Genomic DNA, 18280 nt, shown 5'->3' on the forward strand with positions numbered 1-18280 from the left:
CATTTTAATTGTATGTTAAGTTTTTTTTTGTTTGTTTGTTTTTTTTCTAAATTTTTGCTATCTCACACCATAGGACACAGTCCAATTTTTATTTGTCAACTACCCATATATATATATATATATATATATATATATATATATATATATACACTCACCTAAAGGATTATTAGGAACACCTGTTCAATTTCTCATTAATGCAATTATCTAATCAACCAATCACATGGCAGTTGCTTCAATGCATTTAGGGGTGTGGTCCTGGTCAGGACAATCTCCTGAACTCCAAACTGAATGTCAGAATGGGAAAGAAAGGTGATTTAAGCAATTTTGAGCGTGGCATGGTTGTTGGTGCCAGACGGGCCGGTCTGAGTATTTCACAATCTACTCAGTTACTGGGATTTTCACGCACAACCATTTCTAGGGTTTACAAAGAATGGTGTGAAAAGGGAAAAGCATCCAGTATGCGGCAGTCCTGTGGGCGAAAATGCCTTGTTGATGCTAGAGGTCAGAGGAGAATGGGCCGACTGATTCAAGCTGATAGAAGAGCAACTTTGACTGAAATAACCACTCGTTACAACCGAGGTATGCAGCAAAGCATTTGTGAAGCCACAACATGCACAACCTTGAGGCGGATGGGCTACAACAGCAGAAGACCCCACCGGGTACCACTCATCTCCACTACAAATAGGAAAAAGAGGCTACAATTTGCACGAGCTCACCAAAATTGGACGGTTGAAGACTGGAAAAATGTTGCCTGGTCTGATGAGTCTCGATTTCTGTTGAGACATTCAGATGGTGGAGTCAGAATTTGGCATAAACAGAATGAGAACATGGATCCATCATGCCTTGTTACCACTGTGCAGGCTGGTGGTGGTGGTGTAATGGTGTGGGGGATGTTTTCTTGGCACACTTTAGGCCCCTTAGTGCCAATTGGGCATCGTTTAAATGCCACGGCCTACCTGAGCATTGTTTCTGACCATGTCCATCCCTTTATGACCACCATGTACCCATCCTCTGATGGCTACTTCCAGCAGGATAATGCACCATGTCACAAAGCTCGAATCATTTCAAATTGGTTTCTTGAACATGACAATGAGTTCACTGTACTAAAATGGCCCCCACAGTGACCAGATCTCAACCCAATAGAGCATCTTTGGGATGTGGTGGAACGGGAGCTTCGTGCCCTGGATGTGCATCCCATGGTGGTTCTCATGAAAAACTTCACTCTTTATCACTCAAATTATCACTCTTAGTTTTGTGGCCTGTTGAAACACAGATGATTGTTTTCTGTTTGCATAATACTTGCCAATAAGAAAAATAACTTTGCACTGAATTCAGGAACTTTCATTGATATATTCGTGTCTAATTACATCCCACTTTAAAGTATTGTTTTCACTCAACATTTACACAGAGGAAACATCTGCATAATACAGATTTAGTTTGGTTAACAAAGTTTATGGGGAGCATTTAGCCTGTTACAAAACATGTTCCTCTTTGTTCTCTAGATATGACAGATGAAGTGAAGACAATATCAGTGATGGAGGGAGACCCTGTCACTCTACACACTGATGCTAATAAAATACAGAAATATTTGTTCATACAGTGGATGTTTGGAAGCACTCGAATAGCTGAAGTCAGCAAGCTCACGCAAACCAACTCCACATATGATGGTCCTGATGAGAGATTCAGAGAGAGACTACAACTGGATGAGACTGGATCTCTGACCATCACCAACACCAGAACCACAGACTCTGGACTTTATCAACTAACAGTTTTCAGCAGTGAGACCAGCTACATGAGTTTCAATGTTACAGTCAATGGTGAGTAAATAGCAGTGTAATTTTCCAGGACTGTTCTTCATTTGAATTATATTGTTGTCTTGTCATTGTAATATTTAAAAATGTTTAGTTTTTGTTCTTGTCAATGTACATGCACATGTTATGATGTTAACTGTATTTAACATTCTTTCTTCGTTAATGAGGTAAATGAGGACATTTTTTTTTATTTTTTTGGGGTGAACTATACACTTAATTCCATTAAAAAAAATAAATGTGTCACACTAACATCTGTCACTTTCAGAGACCCCCACAAAGTTCTACAACACCAGAAAGTTCAACAAGCTCAAGTTTTTTGTCGTCCAATTTAACTGTCAATCAGACTGAATATGTTAACATTACTGAACTCCATCATACCTGCCACTTATAATGTTGGTGCGAGAGCAGAACTCTGTTAAATGTGTTCAGTTCATGTGAAATAATTTTTTATGCAATTGTGACAAACCACAATGCCAGTGTAGCACATATTCATAGATGTTACTTCATCTTACTGTAGATTGGTGTGTGTGAAAAAAATCAACCACATAAACCTATTAAAATTGCAATATTTTCATTATATTTATTAATTCAACAGATGATTCTTATCTAATGTGGCTTACTGTACATTTAATCAGCACATGCATTCGTGGAGAAAGAATAACATGTTTGTATTTGCTTTTTTCTTTTGTGATTTCACTGGAACAAAGAATAGACCACAGACGAGCAACAGAGGTGTGAATCGTGTGTTTGAGGGCCGTGGGTGGGTGTGGTGCCCCAAGTTGCTTAAAAAAAAAAAAAAAACTAGTGCTCAAAAACAAAATATCTTGGAGAAAGAATCATATAATCACACAGGTTTCTGTGAGAGCGTAGATTGTGGCTAAAGCCCTTAAAAGAGTCTAGAATTGCTTACATTAATCATGCTATTTGGGTAAGCAAAGAAAATGTGCATGCAGACATATTCAAACACACAGTGAAGCTTGTGGATGTTCTGCCTTCGCAGTGAATGCTTGACTTCCTAATAATAACAACCCATAAATCCAGCACCTACTGTATGAGTCTGTTTGAACGAGAGTTAAATGCATTCTAACTCAGTGTTTTTCTTTTTTTTTCAGACCACGTTCACTGTTGTGGTTTTACTGAAACTGTGATACGATTGGTAGTTTCTGCTCTGGTAAGCGTGGCTGCTGTTGCTTTTCTGGTTTATGACATCAGATCTACAAGAAATGAGCTGAACAGGACGGAAGAGCCTAGACATCAACCAGACAGCAATATAGTTTTTGCTCAGATCCGGCCCACATCTGGCCTGTGTGAAATCCAAGCGGGCCGGATCTGGGCCGACACTGCTTGCTGTCTGGGGCACCATCCGATTAAAATCAGACCAACATCAGTTGAGCAGAAGAATCAGTTCCAGATATGTTTGCTGAAGGTTGTTTGTAGAATCCCAAAAAGATACATTTTAACTGATCTTTTAAATTACAGGAACGGTTCGCCCAAAAATGAAAATTCCACCAGTGGATCCTCTGCAGCGAATGGGTGCCTTCAGAATAAGAACTAAAACAGCTGATAAAAAACTTCCCAATAATCCACAAGTAATCCACATCACTCCAGTTCACCAATTATCATTGTGTGAAGCCAAAAGCTGCATGTTTGTAAGAAACAAATCCACCATTAAAACATTTTGACTTAAAACTAATGATAATGTAATGTTTTTATCAGCTCTTTGGACTCTCACCTGATGGCACCCATTCACTGCAAAGGATCCAATGGTGAGCAAGTGATATAATGCATAATTTCTCCAAAACTGTGTTCCGTTAAAGAAACAAACTCCATCTTAGATAGTCTGAGGGTGAAATTTTTCAGTGAAATATCTGTATAAATACAATGGATGTGAACAGAATTACTTTAACCAAAATAGCAATAATCTACACAAATGATGGATCTCATAGCCTCTCATTTCTGTTGCACATTTGAGATGACCCTCACAGAGGAATATGTAATTTCTGTATTTTTTTAAAATAAAGATGTGGTAAAGAGCTTGTGTTTAATTTTTAATGTTTAATGGAATTTCAACTTTGACTCTTGGTCTTCATTGAGCATATTGGTCTCTCCATATCATTTAATTGTAATTCCCCCTATACCTCTTTAGGGACACTAATGTTAAAGATGTCTTCTATGGAAATTAAAGGCCATTTACGACAAGGATTACATACTTCCAAAGTGTGAAGTAATGTAAACGAGTAAGTCAAATTCCAAATTCTTCTCCTCCAACATCAAAAATGGTCGGGCAAAATAGGCCTGTACAGGGAATAAGAGCATGTACCATTTACAAATGTAATTGTCCAACAGTGGACCCATTTACATCCCGTTGCAGATAACAAAAAAATAAAGATAAATTATATTTTGTTACTGATAAACAAGCTTCCAAATTCTTCTACATTCCCCTTGATGGAGGAACATGTAAGAGAATAAAATGGTGTGATGTGTGGAGGCAGCAAGGTCCAGTTCCCAATCCCTATGCTTTCACAATGACCAAAATCAACACGATATTAAAAACATGTTCTTTTATTTTGTGATTGTAGAAGGATTCCAAGGATTCAAGAGGAGGCAAAGGCCAAACAAACATAACCCTTCTAACCAGTTGAGAGAAAAACTAACTAAACTATTAAAAGAAATGAAAAATACAGTCAACTCCCCAACTAGCTTGAACAAGAGAAAACATGACACCCACCTCTCTAACCCATTCCCAAAGAATTAACAATATACACTAATTAAGAACAATATACAAACAAATAGTAGCTTACAAACCAGAACGTATGGCTTGTCATAAACACCAATTACAACAAGAGTGTAAATACAATAACACTGAAGACACAGCCAATCAACAAGGCACAAATTCCTCCAAACACAGCAGACAACCAATCATTGGAGGCAGCTGGCAGCTAGTACTTCCTGCTAAATAGAGAGAAACAAATACGTCTCTGGACGTAATACACTCTAAATTCAGGTCACATTTGTAATTTGATTAAAGGATGGAGAAACAGATTTTCTTTAAAACATCTTTGGATAACATATTTAAGCATTGTTATTTAATATAGCATAAAACATGCAAAGTTTTTAGTTTAAATGAAAATAGAGTAAAAAGAACAGTAACTTAGATAAGGAGTTGGTTAATTTCTGCAACAAAAGTGTCACATTGACTCATACTGTGTGTCTCTTGTACACCGACTGATGAATTTCTGCACACGAGGAGAAGGTCATGTTATCTTTAGAGACACTGGGATCAAAGCTGAATGAGGACATTAACCATGAACAGCACATGCAATGGTTTGACAGATACGTCTGTGGTAAAACATCTTAGAGTAAGAGCTATGTAGTGTAACATTAATACAGTTATGACATTGTTTCATCAACACATTTCCCTGTTCATCTGAAACCAAAAAAGCTTTTTTACACAAGAGACATGGGGCTCTCTCTTTAGGATTGGCTACTGAAAGAGCTGAAATGTTGTTGATGTCACAGTGATTGACAGGTGGGCGTGTCTTATCTCTCTAAACTGAGCTCTTCTATATCTACTCATTTGATCCATCCTCTTCCTTTTGGCTCAAAGGCGTTTCTTCATTCACTTCTTTTCCAGTTGATTCTAAAAGGAAACACAGAGACAATCACAGAAATTAAAAAGAGAGAAATCTGGAGATCAATCCTTTAGTTGTTCCTGAGAAATCAAAATGTCAATATTTTACCATCAAATTACCATTAGAAATGAAATAATTTAAATAACACATATTGTCAATAGCACATTTGAGTCATTGTGTTCAGATAATTGCTATTTTTTTATTTGAGTGCAAACAACATTCACCTTCTTTCAGCTCTTTCAGTTCAATTTCAGGAGCTTTTCCATCGGATCCTGTTTTAACAACAATCACAGACAAATTAGACAATTAAACTACATTTACTAGACATGGTCACATGACAACTAGAAAACTGTAACATTATTTTGTAAGATTACATCACTTTTGCAGGAGCACCAGTGTTATCCATGAATACTACTGAATAAACAAACCCTTAAAAATATTACATTAAAAGGCAACTACTCACCATGTGTTTGAACTCCAGCATCTTCAGTATTGGTATTACGGATTACAATGCTCTTTTTGCCCTGTCTGTCTCTCAATCTGTTATCAGTACCAAGCACTTTACTTATGGCAGTCTCTTCAACATAAATGATCCGTTCACTTTCACCTTCTCTGATCTCTGATCTCGGTGTCTCTTCTTGTGTGACATCAGCACCTGGAAACAGAGACTTGTAAGAAGTTGTATATACAGGAACAGAAACTATACTGTTAAGAAATGGTTAGTGTATACTATACATATTTTACATTTCAGCATCTGTCCAAATGCACATAAAGTACATTGCAAGTGTAAATGTTATGTCGGAATACCTACTTAAAACACTGATACAGGGCTTACTTTATAAATACAAAAATAAAAGGTCTTTAATAGCTTCTTTAATGTCTGTGCAGAGCAACTTGGGCAGTAGATTTATGGTGAATATACAAGCATTGTTGCAGCTTTAAAATTAAAATATCCTTGAAAGTTAAGGTTTGTTTATTATTTCTAATTTGCTGACAAATCTACAGAACTGAACCACTTTAATCACTTGTTTTAAATACCTACTTTTTCATAGTTTTGACCCAAAAGCATGTTTAAATCCAGAAATCCTGACTTCAGCCACATATCTCAGAGTCTAGTCTCTTTAAAATGTAGTTTTAGTAAAAAAGAAAAGTAAAAAATATGAAATATCAGTTTGTATCAGTTTTAATACTTACGAGTTTCTTGTTCAGAGATCTTCACATCATCTGTCAAATCTGCACACAGAAACAGAGAAATTATATTTTAAATGAATGAACATGTCAGCAACCCTGAGAAGAATTTGTACATATTTTACGAGGTGTCTAATTCGTACAAATTCATATAAAGGACCACACCTAACCCCGCCCCTAAACCTACCAGTCACACAAATCATACGAATGAGGTTGTACAAAATTGGATGAATTAGCCACCTCGTCAGATATGTACGAATTGCACACATTTTTATTTTTTATTTTTTTTGTACAACCAGATTTAGTTTTTCTACAAAATCAGTCAGCTGTTAAATCTCAAACTTCACTTAATTCAAACACTTGTCAATTATATTTGACCTGGCTGGACATGTCAGGTTTAAGTGAGTGAAAATTAGACTTGAGAACTTCAGCTAATGGGATATTTTCAATGAATAATAATCTACATCTGGGTCTGTTCCTCACAAAACTATAATTTGACTTCTGAAAACTTGGACAAGTGTTACCCATTATTACAACTGAATGAACAAACCCTTCTTATATTAAAACTATTAAGCGACTCACCACGTGTCTGAACTTCAGCATCTTCAGCTCTGATTGCAATGCTCTTCCTGCCCCGACTGTCTCTCAATATCTTATCAGCACCAAACGCTTTACTTATGGCAGTCTCTTCAACAACAATGAACCGTTCCCTTTCACCATCTCTGATCTCTGGTCTCGGTGTCTCTTCTTGTGGGACATCAGCACCTAGAAACAGAGAAATATAAAGGCAAAGCAGACATTAGATCAAATGCAACCCCCCCCCCTCCCCCCCTCCCCCCACATGCTTCAAACGCTCCATCATAATCCCCATTCCAAAGAAACCCAAGATTACAGGACTTAACGACTACAGACCTGTGGCTCTAACATCTGTGGACATGAAGTCATTTGAAAAACTGGTTTTGGCTCATCTGAAGGACATCACTGGACCCTTACTGGACCCCCTGCAGTTTGCCTACAGAGCAAACAGGTCTGTGGATGATGCAGTCAACATGGGACTGCATTACACACTGCAACACCAAGACAGACCAGGGATTTATGTGATGATCCTGCTTGTGGACTTAAGCTCGGCTTTTAACACTATCATTCCAGACCTCCTCCTGCCCAAACTAACTCAGCTCTCTCAGTCCCCACCTCTGTCTGTCAGTGGATCAACAGCTTCCTGACAGACAGGCAGCAGCTAGTGAGGCTGGGAAAATACACCTCTAGCACACACACCATCAGCACTGCGTTCTCTCCCCACTGCTCTTCTCCCTCTACACCAACGACTGCACATCTAAAGACCCCTCTGTCAAGCTCCTGAAGTTTGCAGACGACACCACACTGATCGGCCTCATCCAGGACGGTGACGAGTCTGCTTACAGACAGGAGGTTAAGGAGTTGGCTGTCTGGTGCAGTCTTAACAACCTGGAGCTCAACACGCTCAAAACTTTGGAGATGATCGTGGACTTCAGGAGAAACCCCCCTGCTCTCCCCGCACTGCAGTGGAGCCATTCAGGTTCCTTGGCACCACAATTTCTCAGGACCTACAGTGCGACATTCACATTGACTCTATTGTGAAAAAGGCCCAGCAGAGGTTGTACTTCCTTCGCCAGCTGAGGAAGTTCAATCTGCCACAGGAGCTGCTGAAACAGTTCTACTCCGCCATCATTGAATCCATCCTCTGCACCTCAATAACTGTCTGGTTCAGCTCAGCTACCAAATCTGACCTCAGAAGACTACAAAGGGTCATTGGTATAACCCTCCCCACTCTCGAAGAACTGTACTCATCCACAGTGAGCAAAAGGGCTGGTAAAATCAGTCTGGACCCCTCACACCCAGCACACTCCCTCTTTGAACTGTTACCGTCTGGTTGACGCTACAGACCAGAACGACCAGACACAGAAACAGTTTCTTCCCTCAGGCAATCCATCTCATGAACACTTGAACTCTTAACAATAAACATGAAACACACAAGACTATCATATTTTTTGTTTATTTTACACACATACTTATTACATTTCAAATTTGCACCTAACATACCTGGACATACTGAATTGCCTTTTGTATATTGTGTTTGTACTATTTGGCACATTGTCCATTTTTGTATATTTGTACATTATTTATTTTATTTATTTTTTTACCATCTGTGTCCTGTCCTGTTGCTGTCATTCTGTCACACTGTGGAGCTACTGTCACTAAAACAAATTCCTCGTATGTGCAAACATACCTGGCAATAAAGCTGATTCTGATTCCGATTCTGATTCTGATGTTAGGTTTAAGTGAGTGCAAATGAGATTTGAGAACTTCAGCTAATGGAATATTTTTAATTAATAATGATCTTGCCTATTCCTCCCAAAACTACAATATGAAAACTTGGAAAAAAAGTGTTACCCATGATTACAACTGAATGAACAAACCCTTCTAATAATAAAACTATTACATTAAAAAACAACTACTCACCATGTGTCTGAACTTCAGCATCTTCAGCTCTGATTGCAATGCTCTTCCTGCCCTGACTGTCTCTCAGTATCTTATCAGCACCAAAAGCTTTACTTATGGCAGTCTCTTCAACAACAATGAACCGTTCCCTTTCACCATCTCTGATCTCTGGGCTCGGTGTCTCTTCTTGTGGGACATCAACACCTAGAAACAGAGAAATAATAAGGCACAAGGACAAATATATATATGTATGTGTGTGTGTAATAAAGTGTGTGTGTGTAATAAAGACAAAGCAGAGATTAGATCAAATGTGTTTGCATGTGAACATTAGTTTTGAAATGTCAACAAAATACTTAAACAATAAAAATACAAAACAATTGCTTAATGAAGCATTTGTACTATATTTCTATGGGTTTTAGCAAAGCATTAAACCCCTTTTGCATTGAATATTTCTTGTTGCACAACAAAAAACATTTTACACTTGTTGTATCAGTTGTAATATTTACATGTTTCCTGTTGAGACATCTCCGGTTCATCTGCCAAGTTTACACAAAGAAACAGAAATTAGATTTTAAGTGAATGAACAGATGAACAAAATCAGATGTCAAAAAAACTGAGAAGATATTGTGTGATTCTTCATGTGCTTCTAATAATCACTTAATCCTCCACATTACTTTTTATTAATGATCTATAATTACTGTAATATTGTGTGAACACTAGTTAAATCCATCACTAACATGAATTATCACCAATACTTTTCATAACAATTATTTTATATATTTTTAACACCCGTGACGTTTTTATATTAAACTCTACTATCGCATAATGAAGCAAATGTTTCTCTCGTATGAGCTGTAATACTTACTCATTTGGTTTGCTTGTTCAGAAAGCTCAACTTAATGTCACAGCAGCACATAGAAACAGAAATGAGGAGATTATAAGTGAGTTTGTTGTAAATTCAGCATTTTAAACAGAGAATATCATGAGTATATGAATGTCATTCAGCTTAATACTGAACAATCACAAACTTAATCACTGCACTAAACCAAGCACAAGCAGAACGTGGTGAAAATGATAAATATTGAATATTAAACATCATATTACATTTAAACTCTTGATGCTAAATTTTCAGTTTTAATACTTACACAGTCGTTCTGGGATCTTCTGGTTACCTGTCACAGCAGCACATAGAAACAGAGAAATGATTATGAGAAGAGATTATGAGTGAATGAATCACGACAGAAACACTGACACAATGAGGTACAGCATTCTGTGAGTTCTGTGAGCTTCAATATCAGAAGAACACAACATGAACAAACACTACAGCTGATCCACAAACAGACATAAATCAAACACAGATCATAATTACGTTTTTGTAAATTCAGAATTTTAGCAATCAGGAACAATTAATATAGTATTGTATATCACGGTTGTTTGATGAGTATATTAAGTCATGCTGCTCAATAATGGACAATCACACTTAAATCAAACAAGCAGAACTTGTGGTGAAAATGATAAATATTGACTATGAAAAAATCATTACACATTTAAAATCTACTGTAGCACAATAAAGCTCACATTTTTCTCATATCAGCTATAATACTTACACAGTCGCTCTAGTTGTTTAGAGATCTCGGCTTCATGTCACAGCAGCACATAGAAACAGAGAAATGAGTAGATTATAAGTGAGTGATCAGATGAACATGACAGAAACACTGAGAAGATACTGTGTGATTATTCATGTGTAAATGACTTTATATGAATTATCAGTAACAATTACAGTATGTTGTGTGTGAAAGCATCATTAATGTGAATAAACAATACTTCCCACTGCATTTGTTGCTTAATGTTAATTTGTTGTAACATTAGTTCAGTAATAATGACTAGTCACTATGAAAAATTATACATTTAAATACTGTAGCACAATAAAACTCCTTTCTCTTTTGCTGTATCTGCTTTGAAACTTACGTAATGCTTTTTCATAGTCCTCCGCTTCATGTCACAGCAGCACATAGAACGAGTGATGAGGAGATTATAAGTGAATGAACAGATGAACATGACAGAAACGCTGAGAAGATACTGTGAGATTCTTCATGTGCTTCTAATAATCACTTCATCACCTGCATGACTTTTTGTTAATGATCAGTAACTGCTGTCATGCAGCTCAATACAGGACAATCGCACCTCAATCAAACACAAGCAGAACTTGTAGTTTAAAAATATAAATAATGCCTATGAAAACTATTTTATACATTTAAAATACTGTAGCTATATACAGGTGCTGGTCATAAAATTAGAATATCATGAAAAAGTTGATTTATTTCAGTAATGCCATTCAAAAAGTGAAACTTGTATATTAGATTAATTCATTACACACAGACTGATATATTTCAAATGTTTATTTCCTTTAATTTTGATGATTATAACTGACAACTAATGAAAGTCCCAAATTTAGTATCTCAGAAAATTAGAATATTGTGAAAATGTTCAATATTGAAGACACCAGGTGCCACACTCTAATCAGCTAATTAACTCAAAACACCTGCAAAAGCCTTTAAATGGTCTCTCAGTCTAGTTCTGTTGGCTACACAATCATGGGGAAGACTGCTGACTTGACAGTTGTCCAAAAGACGACCATTGACACCTTGCACAAGGAGGGCAAGACACAAAAGGTCATTGCTAAAGAGGCTGGCTGTTCACAGAGCTCTGTGTCCAAGCACATTAATAGAGAGGCGAAGGGAAGGACAAGATGTGGTAGAAAAAAAGTGTACACGCAATAGGGATAACCGCACCCTGGAGAGGATTGTACTCTTGAACAAGAGACAGCGTCAGAAGCGTCTTGACTGGACTGCTGCTGAGTGGTCCAAAGTTATGTTCTCTGATGAAAGTAAATTTTGCATTTCCTTTGGAAATCAAGGTCCCAGAGTCTGGAGGAAGAGAGGAGAGGCACATAATCCACGTTGCTTGAGGTCCAGTGTAAAGTTTCCACAGTCATTGATGGTTTGGGGTGCCATGTCATCTGCTGGTGTTGGTCCATTGTGTTTTCTGAGGTCCAAGGTCAACGCAGCAGTCTACCAGGAAGTTTTAGAGCACTTCATGCCTCCTGCTGCTGACCAACTTTATGGAGATGCAGATTTCATTTTCCAACAGGACTTGGCACCTGCACACACTGCCAAATCTACCAGTACCTGGTTTAAGGACCATGGTATCCCTGTTCTTGATTGGCCAGCAAACTCGCCTGACCTTAAACCCATAGAAAACCTATGGGGTATTGTGAAGAGGAAGATGCAATACGCCAGACCCAACAATTCAGAAGAGCTGAAGGCCACTATCAGAGCAACATGGGCTCTCATAACACCTGAGCAGTGCCACAGATTGATCGACTCCATGCCATGCCGCATTGCTGCAGTAATCCAGGCCAAAGGAGCCCCAACTAAATATTGAGTGCTGTACATGCTCATACGTTTCATGTTCATACTTTTCAGTTGGCCAACATTTCTAAAAATATTTTTTTTTGCATTGGTCTTAATTGATATTCTAATTTTTTGAGATACTGAATTTGGGACTTTCATTAGTTGTCAGTTATAATCATCAAAATTAAAGGAAATAAACATTTGAAATATATCAGTCTGTGTGTAATGTATGAATCTAATATACAAGTTTCACTTTTTGAATGGTGTTACTGAAATAAATCTACTTTTTCATGAAATTCAAATTTTATGACCAGCACCTGTAAAGTTCACCGTTCTCTCATTGTATCAACTGAATACTTACACATCCGTTTTAGTTTTCCATAGAGCTCCTCTTCATGTCAGAGCACCACATAGAAACACAGAAATAAAGAGATTTTAAAGGGGTCATATGATGCGATTTCAAGTTTTCCTTCAAGCTGTTCATGCATACATAAGATCCCTGAAGTTGCAAAGACTAAAGTCTCAAAACCAAAGAGATATTCTTTATCAAAGTTAAGACTCTGCCACGCCCTCCTAAAACGGCTCATTAAACACGCCCCCACACATCTATGTCACGGTACGGGAAGATTTGCAAAACAATGCCCAAACGTGTACACAAAGAAAGAAGGCGGAAGTATTATTCTCGCTGTAGTATTGTTGCTGCCGTCGGTGCCATGTCCTGGAGACATGGTGTTTCGGTGTGAAAGCGAAAGTACTTTGTTTGAGCTTCCAAATGAGTACACAACTAGAAATCAGTGGCTAAGTTGTATTTACAACACTGTTCCAGAACAGTTCAACCCAAATATTCGAGTGTGTGCAGCGCATTTTACGGAGGACTATTTCCTGAACCTGGAAGAGTAGCCTACAATGCTGGCTTGCATAAAGGCTGTTTCTATAAAATGGGGCAATTCCACGTCTGCAAGGACAGTCTTACGCTTCTAACTCACAGCCTGTAAGTATGTTTCTGCGACTGACTATTCAAGCGTGAGTTTTGAGCAGTGTAGAGTAGTGCTTGTTGTTTCTCCGATCACAAATGCAGACATGGTAATGTTTACATGGTGTGATGCAACATGTAAAAAGACAGTATAAGTCATTATAATCAGTAATTATGTCCCACTGGATGCAACAAATGCCTAATTTATAAATAGGTTTTTATTGTTTTTGTGTCATCTCACCGGGACACAGCAATACAACATGGTAAGGGGCGTAACATTTCCGTCTCATGCTTGAGGTATTCTGCCAATCACAACGCACTGGATAGCTGGCCAATCAGAGCACGCCTCGCTTCTCAGAACGATGAGCTTTGTAAAAATCGACGCGTTTCAGAAAGGCGGAGCGTAGAGGATCAACAATAATGTACAGTATGTGGAAAATAATGTTTGTTTTTTTACATTAAACCGCATAAACACATTGCATTATACCAAATACACAAAATGATGTTCTTTTTTGCAACGTCAGATGACCCCTTTAAATGAATGAACAGATGAACATGTCAGAAACACTGAGAAGATACTGTGTGATTCTTCATGTGCTTCTAATAATCACTTCATCATCTGCATGACTTTTTATTAATGATCAGTAACAATTACATCAGTATATTAGTGTCATGCAGCTCAATACTTCAGTAATTATCACACTAAATCAAACAAACGCAGAACTTCTAATGAAAATGTAAATATTGACTATGGATACTTACTTTTTTCATTTTCACTCACATTTGCTTCACCTGTAGCAGCACATAGAAACAGAGAAATGAGGCGATTATAAGTAAATGAAAAGAGGAACATGTCAGAAACACTGAGAATATGCTGTGTGATTCTTCATGTGCTTTTAATAATCACTTCATCATCTGCATGACTTTATATGATCTATAATTACAGTAATATTGTGTGCGAACACTAGTAAATTTCATAATTGAATTATCAATAAACATACTTTTCACAGCAATATTTATGTTTATATAAATTTATACATATATTTTTAATTAGTTCAGGTTTCTGTTACATCTGTAAAAAAAAAATTATTTTACTCTATACGCATCATAAGCCATTTTTTCCCTCTTTGAATCAGCTGTAATACTTACCCATTTTATTTATTTGTTCAGAGATCTTCGCTTTAAGTCACAGCAGCACATAGAAACAGAAATACGGAGATCATAAGTGAGTGATCAGATGAACATGACAGAAATGTGCTTCTAATAATCACTTCACATTCAGCGTTTGTTTGTTTGTTTTGTAATGCACTAGACACACAGACAGGTTTAAAAAATATTTTCATATCATATTTATGAGCTATTGATTCACAATAAAACTCTCTTGCTGCATCAGTTTTAATACTTACCCAGGTCTTTTTCATTGGTCTTGGCTTCATGTCACAGCAACACATAGAAACAGAAATGTGGAGATTGTAAGTGAATGATCAGATGATCATGACAGAAACACTTTGTGAATCACACTGTGTGCTTCTGAAAAACACTTCATGCCCTGCATAACTTTATATTAATGAGCAGTAATGTTGTATGTGTGAACATTAGTTAAATCCATCATTGTTTTAACAAAACACTCTGAGGCTCCAAGGATCTCCCAGTTTTGGCTCATTTAAAGTCAGACTTGAGAATTCAGTGAATTGTTAATAGGAGATTCGCTCTGATCGAATCATCTGAATCAGTGAGTTAGTTCAGAATCGTTCAATGCACAATGCACTTTGCTGTGGCGCAATAAAGCTACATTTCCCCCCTCTGCATCAGCTGTAATACCTACTCATTTGATCTAGTCGTTTAGTCATCTTCGCTTCATGTCACAGCGGCACATAGAAACAGAAATAAGGAGATTATACATGAGTTTGTTGTAAATTTATAGAGACTCTGTCATGAGTATGTCATTCCGCGTAACACTGCACTAAATCAAACAAGCAGAAAATTATAAAATCACATTACACATTTAAAATCTACTGTAGCACAGTCAACCTCACTTTTCTCTCAAATCAGATAATACTTACACATTTGCTCTAGTTGTTTAGAGATCTTCGCTTCATGTCACAGCAGCACATAGATACAGAAATGAATAAACAGATGAACATGCCAGAAATGCTAAGATACTGAGAGATTCTTCATGATTCTTCATCATCTGCATGACTTTTGTTCAACTTACACATTAGATTTTTTAATTTGAAGTGATCGCTTCGACAATAAATCATAACACCAGCTGCTACAGCTGCTGCAGCACCCAGCAGCAGAACAACACATATCCCTGCTACAGCACCTGGAGACAGACCTAGTACTGTAATAATAAAGACACACAGTGATTATTTGAATATGCAAATTATTAGTAGACACTAGAGTTGTACTGAAAGAATAAAGTGACTCACCAGAGACAGTAACGGTGAATCTTTTGTATAAGATCCTTCTGTCGCTGATGATCTTTAGTCTAAATTCTCCAGTATGCTCAGTTTCGAGGTCTCTGATGATCAGCGATCCAGTCTTACTGTCCATCTCCAGTCTGCCTCTAAATCTCCCATCTTCTCCATCATCATAGTATGATGTATGATTGTCTTCTGTATCACCTTTAGCAATGAGAGTTCCTTCAGCTCCAAATCTCCACAGTATTAGATCATGTTTCTGTAGTTCAGTTTCAATGTGTAGAGTCTCAGAACTTCCCTTCGTAGCTGACAAAACCTTTATTTCATCTTTATCTTCAACAGATTTGAGGGGAGATTCTGCAAAAATAGTTTCACAGTAAACTCTCTGAACAGTCAATTATTTCAGCTTGCATATTCTCACAAAGAAGTTCAGATTTAATTGACTCACCTTTCACAATAACTTTGAACGTCTTGGATTTGGTCCCTACACTGCTGATACTTTCCACTTTATATTCACCCGAGTGTTTGATTCTGATGTTCCAGATGGTGAGAAATCCAGTTTGATCCAGATTAAGTCTGCCGCTAAACATCATCATCAGTTTATCTTCACTGTATTCAACTTTACCAGTTCCTTTATTGAGTGTTGCTATGTTAGTGTTGTTAAATTTCCACTCTGTTAGACCATCTTTCTGCATTTCAGTAAATTCGGTCTGTAGAGTGACAGAACCTCCCTCTATCACCAACTTCACTCCATCGGGATCAACACCAAACACACCTGCAGAACAAACGGGAACAGTCAGAGATACTGATTTCTTTGTGGATTTATCAAATTACATCACATTTGGGTCCCCATATTTCTATATGTGCATGAACAAACACTGTTTACCTTGAAAGCAATGCAAGTTGCTTTGCATAAAAGCTTTTGTCAAGTAAATACTTGAAAATGTCTGCAATGTATTACTTGGAATAAAACCTACCCCACCAGTTCACAGTTAGACAGTCTACACCCTCAAAACAATGCAGGCTCGCTTACTCTCCAAAGCTTGGTTAAAGAAGTAGTTTCACATATTTTGAATTTTTTGTTGATGATTCCCTCTCTTTTGGGCTTCATGTTCAGCAACTTGTGGAGAAACTACTGTTGAAGTTGGCCTTTTCTTCAGAGTTAAGTCCTGTCTTTCTTTTAAAGCATGAAAGATATTGGTGGCTACTACTTTCTTGTCAGTGTTGGATTATTGTGATATTATCTACATGCAGGCGCTTTGTTTAAGCATTGTTTACAGGAGCTGGATTCTGTTTATCATGGAGCATTATGGTTTATAATTAATTCAAAAGCCCTTACCCTTTTCAGGATTTAAACATCCGGAAAGTTTGCACAAATATGAGAAAAGGTTGTTTTTTTAAACGTATTTTTGGATATGCAAATTAATGTATTTGTCCTATGCTCAAATGTTTTTATATGTGCTGCCTGTCTTTGCCAGGACCCTGATTTTAAATCACAAGAGTTTTATTTTCTTGTTATATACATTTTAGTAATAAATGAAATAAATATTTGTCAGCACCAGGATTAAGTAAATAGGGGGATATTAGACATGTCACAAGGGGCAAACGTTTGCCTAATTATTTTAATTTCAGTGATATCACATTAATTTTTAGCATATTAATGTAGAAGTAATCCTTCAAACTTCACAGTTTGTTTTATGCTAATTAATGAATTAATGAGGATCTGAAGCCAGCATTTGTGCAGGTCAGGTGATCCAGGTAAACCTGGTGGAAAGTGAAACCGAAAGCAAAGAAACTCAGAATTCAATCACTTACCGTCAATGACGAACATGGATAAAAACGTTAAAAAGACGGTCTTCATGTTGCTGCGACGTTGAGTGAGAGATGAGTTTAGTCTCGATGAGGTTGTGGCTATAAATCTCAGTCGATTGAGAGACACGCCCACGTACTCACCGCGTCCGCGCGAGCGTAAAGGTGCGAGCTGCAAACATGACGTCATCACGGTGAGGGCTGTTGCAGAAATAAAAGGTTTATTTGAGTAGCTCTTAACAAAAAAATAAAAATAAAACTGTCAGAACACTTTACTTTAATATATATATATATATATATATATATATAGTATATATGTATTAATTGAGTAGGTCTAATTAAGTATTTTTAATTAATTATTGCTTTTATATATAGCTCTGTTTCTGTTTTGAGCTACGATGTTGTTAAATGTCTTCTTTTTTCTATTGCATTTATTCTTAATAATTATTGTTTTAATTGTTGTAACCTGAATGTTCAAATATAGCATTAAAACGAGTCAGTAATGAGTAATGATCATATGAGCAAGTAATGATTTCATATTAGTACATTTTGA

At 37.0% G+C, this 18280-nt stretch overlaps 2 protein-coding genes across 3 annotated transcripts in view; one reads left to right on the top strand and one right to left on the bottom strand.

Moving 5' to 3' along the window:
• The window catches only part of LOC306875003 (uncharacterized protein), a 262032-nt gene that overhangs the window by 42337 nt on the left and 201415 nt on the right, over nt 1-18280 (top strand). The window lies entirely within an intron of this gene.
• Nucleotides 4359-17895, bottom strand: LOC306874997 (uncharacterized protein). 2 transcript variants are annotated; one of them, XM_079425348.1, is made up of 21 exons: nt 17734-17895; nt 16367-16693; nt 15928-16275; nt 15711-15839; nt 15559-15588; nt 15321-15350; nt 14902-14925; nt 14645-14674; nt 14258-14287; nt 12884-12913; nt 11078-11101; nt 10717-10746; nt 10255-10281; nt 9975-10004; nt 9616-9645; nt 9131-9313; nt 7214-7396; nt 6638-6667; nt 5907-6098; nt 5668-5715; nt 4359-5451 (listed from the first exon to the last, which is right to left on the bottom strand). In XM_079425348.1, the coding sequence occupies exons 1-21, from the start codon at nt 17777-17779 to the stop codon at nt 5381-5383; spliced, it is 1872 nt and encodes a 623-aa protein (XP_079281474.1). In that variant the 5' UTR covers nt 17780-17895; the 3' UTR covers nt 4359-5380. The 2 variants fall into 2 exon arrangements, with proteins under 2 accessions (XP_079281474.1, XP_079281473.1); XM_079425347.1 differs by having other exon boundaries at nt 4360-5451; nt 6638-6676.

Source organism: Barbus barbus (genome assembly GCF_936440315.1).
Source record: "Barbus barbus genome assembly, chromosome: 9".
NCBI classification, from domain to species: domain Eukaryota; kingdom Metazoa; phylum Chordata; class Actinopteri; order Cypriniformes; family Cyprinidae; genus Barbus; species Barbus barbus.